The sequence below is a fragment of the Oncorhynchus nerka genome, linkage group LG20, assembly GCF_034236695.1.
Source record: "Oncorhynchus nerka isolate Pitt River linkage group LG20, Oner_Uvic_2.0, whole genome shotgun sequence".
Classification (NCBI taxonomy): Eukaryota; Metazoa; Chordata; class Actinopteri; order Salmoniformes; family Salmonidae; genus Oncorhynchus; species Oncorhynchus nerka.
In genome coordinates, this window is record NC_088415.1 from 28,993,963 (window position 1) to 29,014,704 (window position 20,742).

General features: G+C 39.1%; 1 protein-coding gene across 1 annotated transcript; it reads right to left on the reverse strand.

Moving 5' to 3' along the window:
- Window positions 1-14,076: 14,076 nt before the first annotated feature.
- LOC115102213 (polyhomeotic-like protein 2) lies at window positions 14,077-20,494 on the reverse strand. The gene is made up of 7 exons (XM_065005368.1): window positions 20,402-20,494; window positions 19,588-19,799; window positions 19,223-19,352; window positions 17,302-17,413; window positions 16,311-16,433; window positions 15,888-16,165; window positions 14,077-15,575 (listed from the first exon to the last, which is right to left on the reverse strand). Exons 2-7 carry the CDS (start codon window positions 19,738-19,740, stop codon window positions 15,421-15,423), a joined length of 951 nt encoding a protein of 316 aa, XP_064861440.1. The 5' UTR covers window positions 19,741-19,799; window positions 20,402-20,494; the 3' UTR covers window positions 14,077-15,420.
- Window positions 20,495-20,742: the final 248 nt, after the last annotated feature.

Sequence of the window (20,742 nt, forward strand, 5' to 3'; positions counted from 1 at the left end):
ACACAGCCAATGGTTAGAACGAACCGCTTTTGCAGGGAGAACACGCATAATCTAAACGTTTGGGCGAAACCAACGTGAATCATACAGGGGGCAATGTATACGACATGGCCAATGGTGTGTGGACACCCCTTCGAATTAGTGGATTCGGCAATTTCAGCCACACACGTTGCTGAAAGGTGTTTAATATTGAGCACACAGCCATGCAATCTCCATAGACAAACATTGGCATGTTTGAGATCAATGACTTTCAACGTGGCACCATCATAGGATGCCACCTTTCCAACCAGTCAGTTTGTCAAATTTCAGAGCTGCCCAGTCAACTGTAAGTGCTGTTATTGTGAAGTGGAAACGTCTAGGAGCAACAATGGCTCAGCCACGTAGTGGTAAGCCAGACAAGCTCACAGAACGGGACCGCCGAGTTCTGAAGCACGCAGCGTGTAAAAATCGTCTGTCCTAGGTTGCAACACTCACAACCAATTTCCAAACTGCCCCTGGAAGCAAGGTCAGCACAATGACTGTTGGTTGGGAGCTTCATGAAATGGGTTTCCATGGCCAAGCAAGATCATCCTGCCCAATGCCAAGCGTCGTCTGGAGTGGTGTATAGCTCTTCACACTTCACCATCTGGCAGTCCGACGGAAGAATCTGTGTTTGGCGGATGCCAGGAGAATGCTACCTGCCCAAATGCATAGTGTCAACTGTAATGTTTGGTGGAGGAGTAACAATGGTCTTGGGCTGTTTTTCATTGTTTGGGATTGTGCACTTTGCTCCAGTGAAGGCTAATCTTAATGCTTCAGCATACAATGACATTCTAGACGCACAGTTTGGGGAAGGCCCTTTCCTGTTTCAGCATGACAATGCCCCCATGCACAAAGCGAGGTCTATACAGGAAGGGTTTGTCAAGATCTATGTGGAAGAACTTGACTGGCCTGCATAGAGCCCTGACCTCAACGCTATCCAACACCTTTGGGATGAATTGAAACGTTGACTGCGTGCCAGACTTAAACACCAAACATCAGTGCCCAACCTCACCTATGCTCTTGCGGCTGAATGGAAGCAAGTCCCCGCAGCCACGTTCCAACATGTAGAGGAAAGACTTCCCAGAAGAGTGGAGGCTGTTAAAGCAGCAAAGGGGGGACTAACTTAATTTTAATGCCCATGATTTTGGAATGAGATGTTCGACGAGCAGGGTTCCACATACTTTTGTAGTGTATCTGTAATTTAGAGATGGCTGCAATCTTCCTTTGCAAGATCCCTCTGATATGCGATTTTAATAATTGTTGTAATTAAATCATCTCAATGTGCACTATTATACGGTGGATTTCATATTTTTTTGTGTACATACTAGCAACAATACTACCACCACCACTATAAATAGCCTGCCACCAGTTGTAGCTACAATTACATAGAGCATACATTCATAAAATATTTGAATAAAGTGGTTAAATTGTTTGTTTTGTTGATTGACTGAGCCTGTCTTTATAGGACATTTGTAAGTCGCTCTGGATAAGAGCGTCTGCTAAATGACTTAAATGTAAATGTAAATGTAAATGTTTTGGAACACACACACACACACACACACACACACACACACACACACACACACGTTAGGATCACACTGTTGAGTGGAGATAAGAGTAGTGCATAGTGTTTCTTAACTAATGGTCATTAAAGCCACTGGCTCTTTGAAGCAGCTGCATGAACATTATTACACCTCTCTGCTCAAATATTAAGACTTTTCAAATGCCTCAGCAGTAAGTATCATTTTTATAAATTTATATATTTATACTTATGATAATCTGTAGGTGAATAATAAACAAAGAAAAGCATGTCAACTATTTTCAAATGAAAAGGTCAGACATCTTTGGCGCTTCTCCTGAATGTACAGTATCCTTCAAGAACAAGGGTGCCACCGTGAGTAGGAAATAGAAACAACATGATATGAGTTGTGTTTTTTTAGAAATAATGGTTTCTGGCGAGGTTGGGAGTCAGGTTGACGCCTGGAAACAGAAATGACAGATTGGGCCTTTATAATCATTTATAATCATAGAGAGGGTAGAGTCTGCTTAGTGTGATGGATCATCCAATTGGAATGCTAGGATTTGAAATGGTCAGTAAGAAACAAGTGGCCCATTGTCTAGTGCACACTTGGTCTTTGACCCTAACCTGAGAACATCAACAAAGCAATGCATCCTGGAATTAACCCCTATTTAGTCATGGATTAACACTTCCCATTTCTCTAATCAACAGCACTTAAAGTAATGTGATAGACATAGAGCGCAGGGCACCTATCAAGCCTTAAAACCCCCTACTGTAAGAACAGTACGTTCATTTCCCAACAACACCTTAATTAAGATCTGACCATCAATACATTTATTATGATGAGATCATTATTTATTATATTAATTACATTTATTATAAAATTAATTAATTATGATAAGATTGTTGGATACAGTCCTAATTTAATAGTTTGAATAAATGTGTATTTAAGTTTATATTTTGTAGTAAAAAAAAAACACCTGCTATTTCTGTTTCCATATTGCATAAAGACAGAATAACACAACCAAAGAAAAAACTATTTAGAATGAAAACAATTAAACCACCCACTGGCCACTGCATTAATAATTTGAATGTTGATCCTACCTGAATACTGTATACTATGGGTCTTGATGTACTAGCATCATTTAGCGGCTAGGTGGATCTAGCACATCACATCTGCTTGGATTCTGAATTATACATGTTTGATGCACAGGGACACATCAAACACATCAAAACCATATGCATGTCTATTGTCACTGTACACTCTCAGAGAGTGCGCAGCAGGCTGGCGCTGGATCTGTGTTCCTGTGCTGCCTGTGGACAGCTGAGATCCGCTCAATGAGAAATAACAAAGTAATGACAAAGCATCCCAGTCGCGCTTCTGTGTATTTCATATTTACATCTAGAATATTTGCCAACATTAATCATATAATGCATTTTGTGGAAAAATTGATATCTGGCATATTTTTTGAGTATTTCAGTTCAATTATATAGCAGATGAATGTGAAACATGCTGCTGGGATTTCAGTTGGAAAACCAGGCTGATTCACAGCAAAACACAGTAGAGTTTCGGTAGATAAAGATGTAAGGAAGATAAAACAGAGCAGCGCCTGCCGACCAGAGAGGGCGGGAGGAAGTGAGGAGGGGGGCAGGGGGAGGCAAAGAGGGAGTGGGTCTAGGGTGAGGAAATAGAGCAGAAGATTATGGGACTGACATAAAGGAATCCAGCATAATTCAGTCTCAAGATGAGTGAGGGCTGGAAAACAGCAGATTAGAGGAGCCAGAGGTCGTTCCCATGGAAACCTTTGCACAGGGAGATCGGCCACCCTCTAGTCTGACAATGCGAGCTGATCACAGATTGTAGGTCACACATGGCACCAACAATCCAGTCAGGTCTAATCTGTCTTGATTTATGGGTCATAAATTGAACTTGGAAGCTGGTTCCCTCTCTGGCTTCCTTCACTGATGACGCTCATTTCTTTATTATTTAATGTCGATCCTGCCACACAGCCAAATTTAGCAACACAACCTGACTAGATGGGGAAGTAAAGTCGGCCACAGATTTTTTAATGAATGTTATAAAACTGATCCATGGTCAACTCATACCCTCAAATACAAAGGGATAAAACACACACACAAACACACACACACAGATACGTACACACATGGTAACACGGTGTACAAAAGAGCTACATAACTAGTGTGGGCTTGGATAAAGGTCTTTTTATAGAATTCAATAGTCTATGGACTTACATCATGCATTACGAAAAGACACACACCCACTCACTTCCCTGATTTTCCCCGAGGCAAATGCTGAAGACTCACACTATGATCAAACAACTTCCCTGACCGTTTCCTGCCTGTAATGACAAAACAAAACCATCAGGGTTTGGATCATTATGTGGACAAATTGGGCCTCCAGGCAAAAACCAATGCTTGGGAAATAAGTATTTACTAGACAAAAAATTATTATAATTAATTAATTGCAAAGAATAAGGTTGAAATGGTCAAGGTAACTTTTCGGTGACCCCTGACTAGTGCAGTGCAGAGTGAGATAAGTCAGAGTGATGCGTGAGGTGAAGAGGTGATAAGGTACATGGTGGATGACTGAAGATGTCCGAAGATGTCCTAATATGGATGCCGTACTATATGCCATACTTAAAAAAATTTAAAAAATCAGTATTTCACCACCACAAATCCTAACTGTTTCCTGAAATGAGAAGTACAGTAAGTAAACACTACACTGACTATTTCCAGTCCCACGCACCCAGTGAACTTGTCCTTGATTATGATGTGTACTGAAGTGCGTCTGGCCTTTCAGGCCTCTGCACTAAATTGAAAAAATTGACCTTGCTGATGGAGGTGACACGAGCCTGCTCTGGAAGACATTTCCGGAGCTAAATGGTCTCTACAAAGACTGCCACGCAGCTGCAGGAAGAAGCAAATACAGTAGTTAAAAAGTACTTTAATATCTTGTGCCAGACATTGTTCTCCTGAGAATTCACTATCTTTTTATTTTACATTTTTCATAAATGCTGTTTAGAAGAAACTAGCAGAAATAGGCAGTCAGTCATGCATGACTTGTGCCCAAAACCTACATTCTGTAAATTTTGCTTAATAAAAAATCTTAATTTAAAAAGTCAATATTAATTAAAGAATGATGTAGAACATATAAATGTCAAGATGACTGTAATTGACATCTCACTTTGACTCCTGTATGATGGCAATGTGAAGAAAAACTATTCACGCTGCATGGGGTTAATGTCTATCTGTCTGTCAGTGACCTTCCACTTTCTCCTGCTTGGCTGCAGTGATGAGGTCACAGCAGAGATAGGAGGGGTCAGAAATGGACAGCAGCAAATAGCATCTTCCTCTTTTCACTCCATCCGGAAGTGGCTTGGCTTGTGGAGCGAGGGTGGAGAGGTGTCTAGAAAATCTCTCATTTGCATTCTCTCTCTCTTTTGCATTTTGGTACATATCTAAGCACATATCTAACACAAATTGTGAATATAAGACAGTCTCTGAGACTTAGGAATTCCTCCTACACTCACATGCAGTAATCCATTCTGAGGATTCACTCTTAGAAAAAAAGGAGCTATCGAGAACCTAAATAGGTTCTTCGGCTGTCCCAATAGGAAAACCCTTTGAAGAACCCTTTTTGGTTCCAGCTAGAACCCTGTTGGTTCTACATGGAACCCAAAAGGGCTCTATCTGGAACCAAAAGTATTGTCTTATGGGGATTGCCGAAGAAACCTTTTGGAACCCTTTTTTCTAAAGGTGTTGATTCACTTTGTGTTTTGTCTGTAGCTACTGTATGGCCGACTGCCTGTGATACAAATTAACTTCCAAACGAATAATAATAAAGTTATGTTAGGAAGTTGGAGGTCCTTTGTTCTGGTGAGCAGCACTTCCTTAGTAGTATAATTTAATTGAATGTTCTTGGAACATTTGGGAAAATATCTGGACGTGAGATGAATCTGCATAAAAGTCAAATATTTTGTATTCTCTCATGATGGCTCCATCAGTTTAGCTGCACTTCCATTCAAAAGGGTTCACATATCTGGGTGTCTCAGTTACCCGACATTTGAAAGACCTCCTAAAGGCAAACAGAGTTACTATAACATACCAAACAGAGTTACTATAACATAACAAACAGAGTTACTATAACATACCAAACAGAGTTACTATAACATACCAAACAGAGTTACTATAACATAACAAACAGAGTTACTATAACATAACAAACAGAGTTACTATAACATACCAAACAGAGTTACTATAACATACCAAACAGAGTTACTATAACATACCAAACAGAGTTACTATAACATACCAAACAGAGTTACTATAACATACCAAACAGAGTTACTATAACATACCAAACAGAGTTACTATAACATACCAAACAGAGTTACTATAACATACCAAACAGAGTTACTATAACATACCAAACAGAGTTACTATAACATACCAAACAGAGTTACTATAACATAACAAACAGAGTTACTATAACATAGCAAACAGAGTTACTATAACATAACAAACAGAGTTACTATAACATACCAAACAGAGTTACTATAACATACCAAGCAGAGTTACTATAACATACCAAACAGAGTTACTATAACATACCAAACAGAGTTACTATAACATACCAAACAGAGTTACTATAACATACCAGAGTTACTATAACATACCAAACAGAGTTACTATAACATACCAAACAGAGTTACTATAACATAACAAACAGAGTTACTATAACATAACAAACAGAGTTACTATAACATACCAAACAGAGTTACTATAACATACCAAACAGAGTTACTATAACATACCAAACAGAGTTACTATAACATACCAAACAGAGTTACTATAACATACCAAACAGAGTTACTATAACATACCAAACAGAGTTACTATAACATACCAAACAGAGTTACTATAACATACCAAACAGAGTTACTATAACATACCAAACAGAGTTACTATAACATACCAAACAGAGTTACTATAACATACCAAACAGAGTTACTATAACATACCAAACAGAGTTACTATAACATACCAAACAGAGTTACTATAACATACCAAACAGAGTTACTATAACATACCAAACAGAGTTACTATAACATACCAAGCAGAGTTACTATAACATACCAAACAGAGTTACTATAACATACCAAACAGAGTTACTATAACATACCAAACAGAGTTACTATAACATACCAAACAGAGTTACTATAACATAACAAACAGAGTTACTATAACATACCAAACAGAGTTACTATAACATACCAAACAGAGTTACTATAACATAACAAACAGAGTTACTATAACATAACAAACAGAGTTACTATAACATACCAAACAGAGTTACTATAACATACCAGAGTTACTATAACATACCAAACAGAGTTACTATAACATACCAAACAGAGTTACTATAACATAACAAACATAGTTACTATAACATACCAAACAGAGTTACTATAACATACCAAACAGAGTTACTATAACATACCAAACAGAGTTACTATAACATAACAAACAGAGTTACTATAACATACCAAACAGAGTTACTATAACATACCAAACAGAGTTACTATAACATACCAAACAGAGTTACTATAACATACCAAACAGAGTTACTATAACATACCAAACAGAGTTACTATAACATACCAAACAGAGTTACTATAACATAACAAACAGAGTTACTATAACATAGCAAACAGAGTTACTATAACATAACAAACAGAGTTACTATAACATACCAAACAGAGTTACTATAACATAACAAACAGAGTTACTATAACATACCAAACAGAGTTACTATAACATACCAAACAGAGTTACTATAACATACCAAACAGAGTTACTATAACATACCAAACAGAGTTACTATAACATACCAGAGTTACTATAACATACCAAACAGAGTTACTATAACATACCAAACAGAGTTACTATAACATAACAAACAGAGTTACTATAACATACCAAACAGAGTTACTATAACATACCAAACAGAGTTACTATAACATACCAAACAGAGTTACTATAACATACCAAACAGAGTTACTATAACATACCAAACAGAGTTACTATAACATACCAAACAGAGTTACTATAACATACCAAACAGAGTTACTATAACATACCAAACAGAGTTACTATAACATACCAAACAGAGTTACTATAACATACCAAACTAGACTTTGAGAGCTGGAGGCTTCTTTCAAGGTTAATCCATCTATTTCAATGTGTTCCAGTTTTTTTTTAACTAAATCCTTCTTTAACAATCTAGATGAAGTTATTACCTCTTTCATTTTGAATATGAAAACTGCTTGCCTGACTGATGTTGTTGCTATTGTTATAATTATTCATTTGAAAATATTTGATTTGCATCCATTATGTGTGGATGGCTTGGTCCCGCTGAGAATCTTCTATCATACCTGTCCATATACCTCTGAGCTGTGCTTCTTGGTCCTGGCCCTATCTAACCTCTCATTCATTTTAGGTATGTGGAGGCATGACCTTCTAACAATGTAAAAATGTCCATGTCCATTACCCATATAAATATATATTGGCTGTTCCACCAGTTTGGTGCCTTTTGAGAAGTATAACTTAGTTAACAAATTACTTATGATTTCAATAATTTGAACATTCTGTCATGAAGTGCATAATGTCCAACTTAATAAAAAACAAGTTATCCCATCTCAAGAGGTTACATTTTTAAAAGAACTATAGTAAGAGCCTATTAAGTGCCAAATAAAATAACAGGGTTGACCGTAACAGGGTTTCACGATTTAATCTTAAATCAGCCATGAATCCCCATATGACAGGGGGAATGAAAGCTTGTGTGCAACAAGGAGTGGCAATTAAATGCAAGCTTCACAAAAAAATATGTTTAAAAAGTTGTGTAATGACCCATCTGACTGTATGAATGAATCTGATGTTGTAAACCATGAAATGTATATGAAATATGAAGAAGAACTAATGATATATGTAAAGAAGTGTGTGTGTGCGGGGTGACATTAGTAAACAAAGACACTGCATAACATTTGCTTTGGGGGATTGATTGAATTCCAGCCTGTAACAGACAAGTTCTAGGATCGGCCAAGGTCAACAAAGACCTGGTATGGAAGGCATGCATCACAAAGTTATCCCAAAATAGACATCAAATGTTAAAGGGTCATAAAGACTAAAAAGTGCTACATTTTATTTATTTTATTTCACCTTTATTTAACTAGGCAAGTCAGTTAAGAACAAATTCTTATTTACAATGACGGCCAACCAAAAGGCAAAAGTCCTCCTGCGGGGACAAGGGATGGGATTCACAATTAAAAATATAGGACAAAACACACATCAAGACAAGAGAGACACCACAACACTACATAAAGAGAGACCTAAGACAACAACATGGCAGCAACCCAGCATGGTAGAAACATCACATGACAACAACATGGTAGCAACACAACATGGCAGCAGCAGCACATGGTAGCAGCGCAAAACATGGTACAAACATTATTGGGCACAAACAATATCACAAAGGCAAGAAGGTAGAGGCAACAATACATCACGCGAAGCAATGAACAGTGGGACTATATATGCTGCATGCATACAAATAAGTCAAGCCCTTAAATATACTAACCAACACAATATAAAAACACACAATAGTTGTATTCAGAATACCTACTATTAACCTTACAAAAAACACACAATAGTTGTATTTAGAATACCTACTATTAACCTTACAAAAAACACACAGAGACTGAAAAAGGATTGTCAACTACAAACGGAATGTTCATGGACTATAGCTGGAGCAGGGCTTTGCAGACAGCAGGACTGTCCTGGGCTTGCCGTGTCCTGGGCTTGCCGTCTCCTGGCTCCAGGAAATGCACCACCATTTTGAGAGAACAGGTGGAGGTGCATTGTTCATAGTCACACCTGGAACCAGTCAGAGCACAGAAACAATTCATTTAAACTGACCAATGGGAGAGCATACACAGTTCACATGACTACTGTAGTTACTCTAACTAGGTCAGGCACCTCCATCCCTTTACAAGCCTTACTTTGAATTATTTTGATAAGGCCTCCTCAATTTCTGCACTAAAAGCATACATTAGTTTAGATTTTGTAAGAGCTGTCATGGTATATCTAGAACCTACTCTAAGTAAACTATTAGAGGAAAATGTGTTTTGTTAGACACAATTATATTGTCCTAATAATATTGTTGCTGGCTTAACTCAGATCCTGGAGAAATCCAATCTACCCTTACTGGTGCTTAATGTTGCTATCATGGTTGTTATTACCAAATCCAGTTTTAATCTTTTATGATGTGATGAGTGTGCCGCAGCCTGGTTATAGCCACAGTATCTACTGCCCTCTTGTGGTCTGATTGGAATGCGTTATGACTCGAATGTGTCATGTCTGATACATTATGTAGGAAGCTACTGTATCTGTCTCTCTTACGTATTTGAGCTTCCTACCCATCTGCTTCCTACCTGTATTTGTATAACTCATAAACTCTTCCTCATACATATTAACTTATATCTAGTGCTTTCATAAACCTTCTGCAGTCAGCATATGAAATGCCAAATGTCTTTTCTAAGACTCCACTCCATCCTGTCAAACTCTTTCTCAGCATCCAGTGAAGCCAGCAGGACAGGGGTCTTCTGTGTGTTTAGTAATATCAAAAAGACGGTGAATGTTATCAGAAGAGTACCTGTCTCTAATAAATTCAGTTTGCTCCGCTTTTATTATTTTGGGAAGAAGTATGTTTTGTCTTTTGGTGAGCAATTTGGTAATGATTTTGTAGTCAAAGTCGAACAAGTTTACTAGCCGGAAGGACGAGCAGGAGAGAGGGTCCTTGTCTTTTTGAGAAACACTGTAAGGCAGGCTGTGTACATAGGGTATGGGAAAGCTCCGTTTTCCAGGATTGGCATGTATATAGGGCTAAACTGGGGCTAAAAGGCTTTGTAGAATCTGGGAAATCGGTCTGGACCTGGGGACTTGTTAGGTGGCATGGAGATAATTGCCTCTAGGACCTTCTCAGGAGTAAGTGGGAGTTGAGATGTTCTTGGTCGGTCTCTGCACCTGTATGTTTTCTCTCAGAAATATATCATTTGCATAAAAAAAATAATGAAAAGTTAAATGTATCTTATTTGGATCATCTGCTGTTTTGATGGCCATGATTGTACAATTTGTTTTAAATTGGTATGCAAGCAATCTTTTAGGCCTATTGCTATACTCATAGTATTCTATTTAGTAAAGAAAACAGTTTTTTTTATCTCTCGAGAAAACTCCAAGTTAAGTTTGGCTGTTTTAAGTTGACTTCTGGAGGCACTGTCTGGGGATTGTTTATGTACTTTTTCACAGCATTCCAGGTCCTTCTCAAGATCTAACCTGTGTGCTTCCATTGCTTTTTTCTTAGAGGAAGCATATGCAATCAGATGACCTCTTAGTGTGGCTTTGGCAGAGCCCTGCATTGTGGCCAGAGAAACAGGAGATTTTACCTTTATTTAACTGGGTAAGTCAGTTAAGAACAAATTCTTATTTTCAATGACAGCCTAGGAACAGTGGGTTAACTGCCTGTTCAGGGCAAGAACGACAGACTTGTACCTTGTCAGCTTGGGGATTTGAACTTGCAACCTTTTGGTTACTAGTCCAATGCTCTAACCACTAGGCTACCCTGCCACCCCATTGTTTAATTGTCTTGTGTGTAGTTGTCTATCCATGTAGTGACCAATGTATGGTATCCTTTGTTTGATACCATGGAGATGATGAATTTCCAGCTCTTTGACCTCTGGATGTTTTTATAGAGGTCAAAACGGAGGCAGACAGAGGCGTGATCTGAAAGTGCTATGGGTCTGATTGTACAAGCGGCAGAATTTATGAAAATCTTAGGGATAAAAATGTAATCTGTACAAGAGAAGGTTTTATTGGAATAGTATGTATAGTCCAGAGATAAGCCATTATTCTCTCTCCAGATATCAGTCCCATCTCTATAGTAAGAGAGTTCAACATCTTTGCTGATCTGGGGTTTGTGGTGGGGAATCACATTGTAGGATTTGTAGAAACTTTGAAGTTTCAAACAAGGAATATGACACTGTTATAAAAGCTATACCCAGTGGGATAAAATCTTTACTACAGAATAATGCATATTCTGGAACACCTATTGTAAGCAATGTCGAGCTGAATGACATAGGTTTACTAGGTAAGCAATTCAACAATTGTTTATTAAGGGATATTTTATGCGGGAATTCTATTCCTTCTGCTATATTTGTTGGGCTTCATCATTTGATGTGAAATGGTGCCGTGTTTGGCTCACTCCACACATATTTAAAGTGACCAATAAAGTAAAGGAGATCTACTTTAAGATTATCCATAGATTCTACCCGTGTAATTGCTTGATTTCTAAATATATACCTGATGTCGCAGTGAATGCAGTTTTTGTGAACTAGAAACTGAATCTATTGAATACTTATTTTGTAATTGCTTACATAGTGAGGTGTTCTGGACTGAGGTGAAACTATATCTGGGCAACAAAAGTTTTACAACCATTGAAATATTGTTTGACATATTATTTTACAACACTGATTCCACAATTGAATGTCAGTAGGTCATACATCTCTTTATTTTATTAGGAAATATGTTCATACACAAATCAAAATGCACCATTTTTATTATCTGATTTGGAAAACCATTTATAATCATTAAAACGTATGCAAAATGTAATCGTTACATGTCTGTATTTGATTTGGTCTGTATTTATCCCTCTGCTGTTCTGTTTTTTTGTGTTTTGCATGTTACTGTTTAATAAAATAAAAAAAATAGTAGATTACCACTAGCTAACAGTGAATAAATCTGCAAGGTACTTAAGCTAGCCAAAGGGCGCACAGAGCGTGAACAATGGCAGCAGCAAACCCTAAACCACCAGTGTTCGGTCAATAACGACAAAGCCCCATATTGGATTATTTTGAGTACATTGATAAGAGAGACACAAGTAAATGTATTGTCATGTTAGATGGTAGCCTGTGTGGTATAGAGTTCACCTGAACAGCATCCACAAAGAAGCATTCAAATAATTAGAGGAAAAAGACTAAGTGAAACAGCCATCAGGTAGCTACATATCAACTATGCAAATGAGAACCTCTTCCCGCGGACAACAGAACAGAAACCTGGAAACCTCAAATCAATGAGTATAGACAGTGCATTCGGAAAGTATTCAGACCCCTTGACTTTTTCCACATTTTCTTACGATACAGACTTATTCTAAAATGGATTAAATAGTTTCCCCCCTCATCAATCTACACACAATACCCCATAATGACTAAGCAAAAACAGTTTATTTTTATTTTTTTGCAATGCTTACACAAATAAGCTGTTTTACATTTTTTATAAATTTGCAAAAAAATATAAAAACCTGTCTTTGCTTTGTAATTATTGGGTATTGTGTGTAGATTGATGAGGAACATTTTAGAGTAAGGCTGTAACGTAAAATGTGAAAAAAAGTCAAGGGGTCTGAATACTTTCCGAATGCATTGTATTTCTCTGTTGCGGTTTTTCCAAAACCACTCCTAGAGAGTGAGTTGGGCACTACTATGCACATGATGCTGCTGCAATGATCCATTTTTGTATTCTATTTTCTCCATAGGAAGCAGACTTCATATTCTCTCTGGAAGTGAAGGGACCGTTAAGCAGAATCTTCATTTGGCGCAGACCAACACAGTGTGTGTGTGCCAAGTCTTCTCTAACCGAAGAATTCATGCCTTTGTACCAGGCTAGGTGAGTTGAAGCTGCACTCCATAACATTTTCCACTAGGGGCACTCATGACTAAAACTGGATCAGGGATCCGCAGTTTGGGGTCCAAGTTGGAAACCATGCTAATTAGCAACTAAGCTCCCAGACTAATTTTAAAGGAAGTTTGTGGGAGTCACGAGAAGAGGGAGTAACCCGAGGATTGATTGGCTGAAAACATTGGTATTTTCACATTTATCTTCAAAAGGCTAATAGTGTTGTCTAGTTCATTTGCTGATTAGTGGATTCTTACTGTAATCTTGTGAGCACCAATAATAATACAGTGTATGCTTGTGTAAATACTGAAGAATAATCTGTGGTAATTTGAATGGTTGTGAACATTTGTGGCTGCCCATCCTCATGACTCTGAGATCTGCATGTTTGCTGCTTGTACTGGCTGTTGAAATAGACAGCTGCCAACCTTTCTAAAATAAGACATTCTAGATATATTATTTTTCTATACAAATTGTCAGCTTCTTCCATAATATGTCTGATTGAAAAATATTAATCTTCAATTGCTGTTCTCACATGTCTTATTTTGATAATACAGTAGAGGAGCATATTTGTGAAAGATGTTTCTATTTTTAAATCAGCCAGTTGAATAGTTCTTATTAACTGATTATTTGTATGGGATACACCACTCAAAATGTATTTCAATTAAACATTCAAACAGTCAAATCTTTATCTGGATTTGTCACAATTGAATATATTTGTAATAAATGACAGTATGGTCTGGTGAAGAAGAGTAAACACATACCATTTAAATGTTTATTTTTTAAGTACAAAATGTGGTATGAGAGAACTAGTTCCATAACTACAAATACTCAACCAACAAGTTTAGAACTTGAAAAACGTGTGAGTTTCTAATGCGAAACATCAGATAAATGATGCTGCTTTGGTTTAAGCGTTACAACAGGCTTCAATAGTCTATAAATGCCTACTAGACATGTTGCAGTGATGACCAAAATAAACTAAATTCAGAGCGATTTAAATCTAATAACACCTGCTTTTCCTTGTGTGAACTAACCCTTTAATTCAATACAGAGTACAAAATGGAATGGTGATGGTCTGGTAAATCGATTCCTTTATCATTTTAACCCACCAGTCTATTCAAAATGTCACTGAGGTATTTCATCCACAACAGGTGAGGGAAAATGAATGTCCCTCCACAATGTTCCTGCCAAATTAAACCTTAATAGTACATCACACAGAATAATTCAAAGTTGGAATGAGAGTTACTTTTTCTGGCTTTCACACAGAGTTCATAACAGTAAATCCATTTCTATTAGCCCTGATTTCTGGAGGCCAGGGTCACGACTGAGGCCAGTTAGGACAGACAATTACATATTGTTACAGCTTGTCCCTTTGAAAATGGCCTTCGCAGAAGTAGGAAGAATATTGAGAAAGTAAACAAAGTAATTCCAATTTACAATCCTCAAAACACTGTTTCTGTAGAGAAAATACCAGACAAACATTTATCTTTTTTTTTTTTAAAGGATGCAATTATTTGAGGATATTTTGTTGAATTTATATATATATATATATATATATATATATATATATAAAATACTTAATTACAACATTCCAAGGCATGAACTGTAAAATACAGTCCTAGGCAGGTTTTCAATCACTTTCCACCAAGACCAAAATGCCCTAAACACCAACTTCCAGGCAAGAACCAAAAATATATTATCTATGGAAAAGTTATACGATGCAACTACCTCACAGTTGTTAGAAACTGACTACTAGTAATGGCATTTCCTTACTTAAGTACCACGTTGTCCACTTGGAGTCTGGCTGGGTGAGCTACTTGTGCACAGTACAACATCCACAGTACAACTCATACAGTAGCTAACCGTTCCTGCATGGCATGGGAGACAGTCCAGAGTCAAAGCTCTAAAATTCAATAGCGCTGTCAATATCCTGTGGACCATCATCTTCTATGGGACAGAGACACAACCGTCGTCCATCCGCCACCACCCTGCAACGCACCTGCAACAGCAGTAGGCTTGAGCATGGTCGGAGTTGAGGACAGAGAACATTGCAGAAAAAGACAGTGTGTAGCGACTCCAGAGAGGGGCTACGAGTCTCTCAGCACACTGATCTGGGCAAAGATCTTGAGTGCGGGCCCCAGTTTAATGTTCATTGTGCCCATAAGGTGGTCCTCTTTAAGCAGCAGCAAGGACTGGCCATCGATCTCCTGGGAGCGGAACTCCTCGGCTATCGCCAGGCAACCTGGGAACAAATCAAACAGCCACTGCATTGCTAGGAAAGAGATTGGAAGCAAGCATTTCACTGTACTGTTTTACACCTGCTGTATCATGTGCAAAATAAACATTAACTTCAACCTCTAAATAAAGTTTGATTTCATTTGGATTTGAACTAAGTTTGTTGGCTGAAGTAGGTGTTTTACTACAGGGCTAAAACAAAAGCCTGCACATCTCCAATACCAAGGTTGGTGACCACTGCTGTATGGGGCTGCTACTCCACCATTTTGGCTGATATTAAGCATCTGTTGGGGTATGTGGAAAATGTGGCAATGCCAACCTGGCAGAGAGCAGATGAACCCGTAGACGTCCTCCACGTTCCACTTGGCTGGATCGCTGGGCAGGAAGTGCTTTGTGAGGTTTGGTCCACAGCCTTCCATGTGCTCGGGCCCTCTGTCCACCTGGGGCCTGTGAACACCGGAGCTGGCAGCAGACAGGGGGGGCGAAGGAGGACCCTCGTAGCTAGACATGTCCGAACACTGGCTGGACTCCCCGTGAGAGGGGTGGCTGGACGTCAACGATCCACCCCCAGTTTGTTGGCCAGTGGTGGGAGTCTGAAAGCACAGGAAGGGTTTAGCTTTTAAGTGATCATATAGGACAGGTCCTGCTTCAACCTGCCTTGCAAAGAGGGCATCAATGGAAATACATTTTTAAAGTCATACTGCATTTATTCTCTATATTTTGAACAGTGCCATTTCACCCGTTTTTGGTTTCTGAACTTGAGTTCTGTTGGTTTCCATCCAACATTCTTTGCTTCTTCAGTTTCTCCATGGTGGTTTGTCGATTTGGAAAGAGGCCCATTCGCTTTGTACAGCCCACATTATACCTGCACAAAAATGAAATTGTGTGTGGGGGTGGAGAATGGACAATGTATCAACAAGTAGCTTGGGTAATCAAGTATGTCAGAAGCTGAGCAAGCCATTTAATTGTGGGTCTACATTTGTCAGAGAAACAAATTATAGGCTAAAGTAAAGAACAAGCCATTTATTTGTTATTTCTGCACATATAAATGTGTACTACTGCTATAATTACTACAGCAACAACTGCTGACCCAACATGTCATTCAGAAAGCCTGCATTGTATTATTTAGACCAGGGGTTCCTAAACTTTTCCACTCTAGGCCCCCCTTCCAATATTGGAAAAAATCCTGCTTCCACCCTGCACACACCATGTCTATTTCTATGGGCACAAGCACTGTTCATGACAACTTGTTGATGTTTGAAGGTTATTTAGTGCAATTCTTACACATCGTTATGGGGTGCAAATATCTTCTTGCAATTCTATACATTTTGCCAAGTCTATAGTGTATTCATGTGGTACTGTATTTGAGTGACAAAAAAAAAAGACAAAAACTGCTGACATGGGCTAGTTGATCTGGACATTTCTGATAGAGCTATTTAACTTAACGTATACAATAACTAACATGACAAGAGGAAATGATGCACTAGCCAATTTCGAAATTGCACATTCTACTATTACAACTTTCAAGAGTAAGTTTAAAGCTGGACTAGGGGGCACGCCCCCTACAGTTTGTGAACCACTGCATTAGACCACACCTAAGGAAAATGTTTTACAATGGGAAAAGGAAATTGTTTCGAATAGTCCCTCCCTGTTGCAGTCTGTATCCTTCCATTTGGTACCTAATGAATACACCTCAGATTTCAGTCCCAGCATGTTCTCTACCCAGGCCATACCGTTTGGCACATACGGTGGAGCAGAATCTCTTGGATCTCTTGAAGTTGTAGGCAAAGTCCACTCTGCCACATAGCTCACACGTCAGGGTGGGCTCCTCCTGCTGCTTCAGCTCTGCCCAGCAAAACAGATACACATCAACAAATGGAAACCAGGGATGCAATGGTAAAAAAATACAGTTGGTATAAACACTGAATCCCAGTTGACATGGCAGGCAGTGAGTGGCATGGTTACATGGCTCAGACATTTGGCTGATTTGACACATAAATAAAAAAAGGTATACAAAGACATTTGTACAGTATGTGCCAAATATCAAGGCACTTATCAAAGTGCCAATTTGTGCCAACAATGAGCCAATGAAATTCCAGCTGAAGTGAGATTATGAAGCCAGGTAGCCAATGACACAATGAGAAACTTGTAGTTCTGGTTTTAGAGTGGGCCAAGCAAGATGTCCTCCTTGGGCTGCACAATAAGGGCAAAATAATCATTATTATAAAAAATGTAACCAAATATTGCAATTGGGATTTGACTTGCTGACGGGCCAACCCCAGGTGGTGAAGGTAGGAAACAATATTCTCCACTTCACTGATGCTTAACACGGGGGCCCCACAATGATGCATGCTCAGCCTCCTCCTGTACTCCCTGTTCACCCATGACTGCGTGGCCAACTCAATCCTCAAGTTCAGACGACAACAGTAATAGGCCCGATTACCAACAATGACGAGAGCCTACAGGGGAGGTAAGGGCCCTGGCAGAGTGGTGTCAGGAAAATAACTTCTCCCTCAACAAAATTAAAAGTGTAGGAGAAAAACTTCAAGCTCCTCAGCATACACGTCACTGAAAATCTGAAATGGTCCACACAGAGTGTGGTGAAGGCACAATAGTGCCTCTTCAACCTCAGGAGGCTGAGGAAATGTGTCTTGGCCCCCCTAAGACCCTCAAACTTCTACAGAAAGACAATTGAGAGCATCCGGTCAGGCTGCATCACCACCTGGTACAGCAACCGCACCGACCGCAAAGCTCTCCAGAGGGTGGTGCGGTCTGCCCAACGTATCCCCAGGGACACACTGCCTGCCCTTCAAGACACCTACAGCACCGATGTCACAGGATGGCCAAAAAGATCATCAAGGACATCAACCACCCGGGCCACGGCCTGTTCACATCCAGAAGGCGAGGTCAGTACAAGTGCATCAAAGCAAAAAAAAACTGCTTCTCTCTCAAGGCCATCAGACTTAAATAGCCATCACTAGCTGGCTACCACCTGGTTACTCATCCCTGCACCTTAGAGGCTGCTGCCCTACATGGAATCACTGTACACTTCAATAATGGAACACTAGTCACTTTAATAAATGTTTACATACTGCTTTACTCATCTCATATGTATATATTGTGTTCTATTCTACTGTATTTTAGACAATACCTCTGACATTGCTCATCCTAATATTTATACATTTCTTAATTACTTTATTTTACTTTTAGATTGGTGTATTGCTAGATACTTTGCACTGTTGGAGCTAGGAAAACAAGCATTTCGCTACACCCACAATAACATCTGGTAAATATGTGTATGTGACCAATACTTGGGTGAACTGGAATCATAAATAGCCATTTACATTAAAACAAAAAGTAGAATCGTTCTTGTTTGGAACAATGTGTTGACTGCACTTGACCTATAAGAACATCGTGCAAATTTATAGTGTATCTAACAGCGATGAAGAACTACACTGCTTGAGTGACAGTGGGGAGGGCTTTATATGTGTGAGAAGCAGCCGCAAGAAGAGGGAGAGACAAAAAAACGGAGTAAACAAAATATTGCATGCGATATGATCTCTTTCAATATGGATATTGCACATGTCAGTATTGCAATTTGGATGTGAATTTGATTCATTGTGCAGCCCTATGTCCTCCAGGCTGGCCCTTTACCTTGGTGTGATAAGTCCTCCATCTCAGAGTCTGTGGTGCTGTTGGAGGAGGTCGTTTTCTCTGAGTCGGAAAGTATTTGCTGTTTGTGTTTCTTCAGGTTCTCGATCAGCAATGACAACGGACGTTCCACCTGAAAGGACAGACACTTTAGACATGCTGCTTTACCCCCATAGTAAAATGCTGAACAGTACAGAATGGAGGGTTTAGTCAAATGTTGTCCACTAGAGGGAAGTGCACTCCTTCTCGTGGACAGGGCTAACGGTGTCCTTATGGTTCACTTGAAAGCCCACCTTACATATTGTGTGTGTTTCTGAACAGCCATGTGCCCAGTGGGTGGAAAGCTTCTTCATTATCCTACTACTTACAGGGAAAGGCTCGGCTCCCTCCTGGATCACAAATCCCTCAATGACGTGGGTGAGGATCTGGGGTTTCACTATTGCCTGGGGCGGTTTGGTCTCGCCATTATGAGGGGTGCTGCCGGTCACCGTGGGCGCATTGTTCCCATTCCCCGAGGTCATGACTGGAAGCGAGCCTGCACCTGGTTGCGCATTCAGCCCCTCAGCGTCTCCCTTACCTGCTGGGAATAATAATATTTGAACGCGAGTAAATAAAATTATATATTGATATGGCAAATGACTGACATCATGAAAGAGTCGGTACTGATGTTTACAAAAATAAAATAGTTCAAAGTGAATGACCACTCATGTCGTTGATTAATCTGTTAACATTTTATACAGTGGAGAATATTTTCAGCAGAATATCTGGACCACTTAGTAAATTGTTTGTTTACTTTTCTTCCCACTTAATTCTACACCTAGGCCAACAAAAAAACAATTAGTTGTATTTCATACAATGAATGTGTACTGTAACAACTAAATGATATTACGCAATTTGATTATCCCAAATTCGTATCGTTAATCCATTATAACAAAAAGCAAATGTTTCGTCGACATCTGCTTGAAAAGTAAATGTGACCACATTTTAACATTAACTTAAATTGAGAAACCTGCCACAAGAAATTACAAATATAGGGGATCTGATCTAACTGATTCAAACGCCCCGACAATGGTCAACACGGAGCGAAAGAACACCCTTTTGTTCCAATGCTCCAAACAACCTTCCCTTTCATATCCTCTCTGCCGAGGCAACATGAATCAAATATTCCGTGGAAATACGCACCCGTTACATCAGTAGAAGTTACACAAGCAATGCAATCATTCCAAGGTTTTAACGTGCTTTCTTCTGTTTGTTCGGTCGCTATTACCACTGCAGCAAGCACACAGTACACACTTTAATCGCTTTGTATGCGGGAAGTGAATAGGAAATAAACCGCCCCCACCATTGGCCCGTGCTATTTGGAATGTGATCCAATGGCGGCGAGTATCTCAAACGGACTTCCTCTCTGATTGGTTGGACTATTTTCACCTCCCACTCATTTCAAGTTTAATCTACCACATTATTTGAGAAATATAGTGGCAAAACAGAAGTGAAAGTCTATGTAAAAATAAAATTTTCCTTGA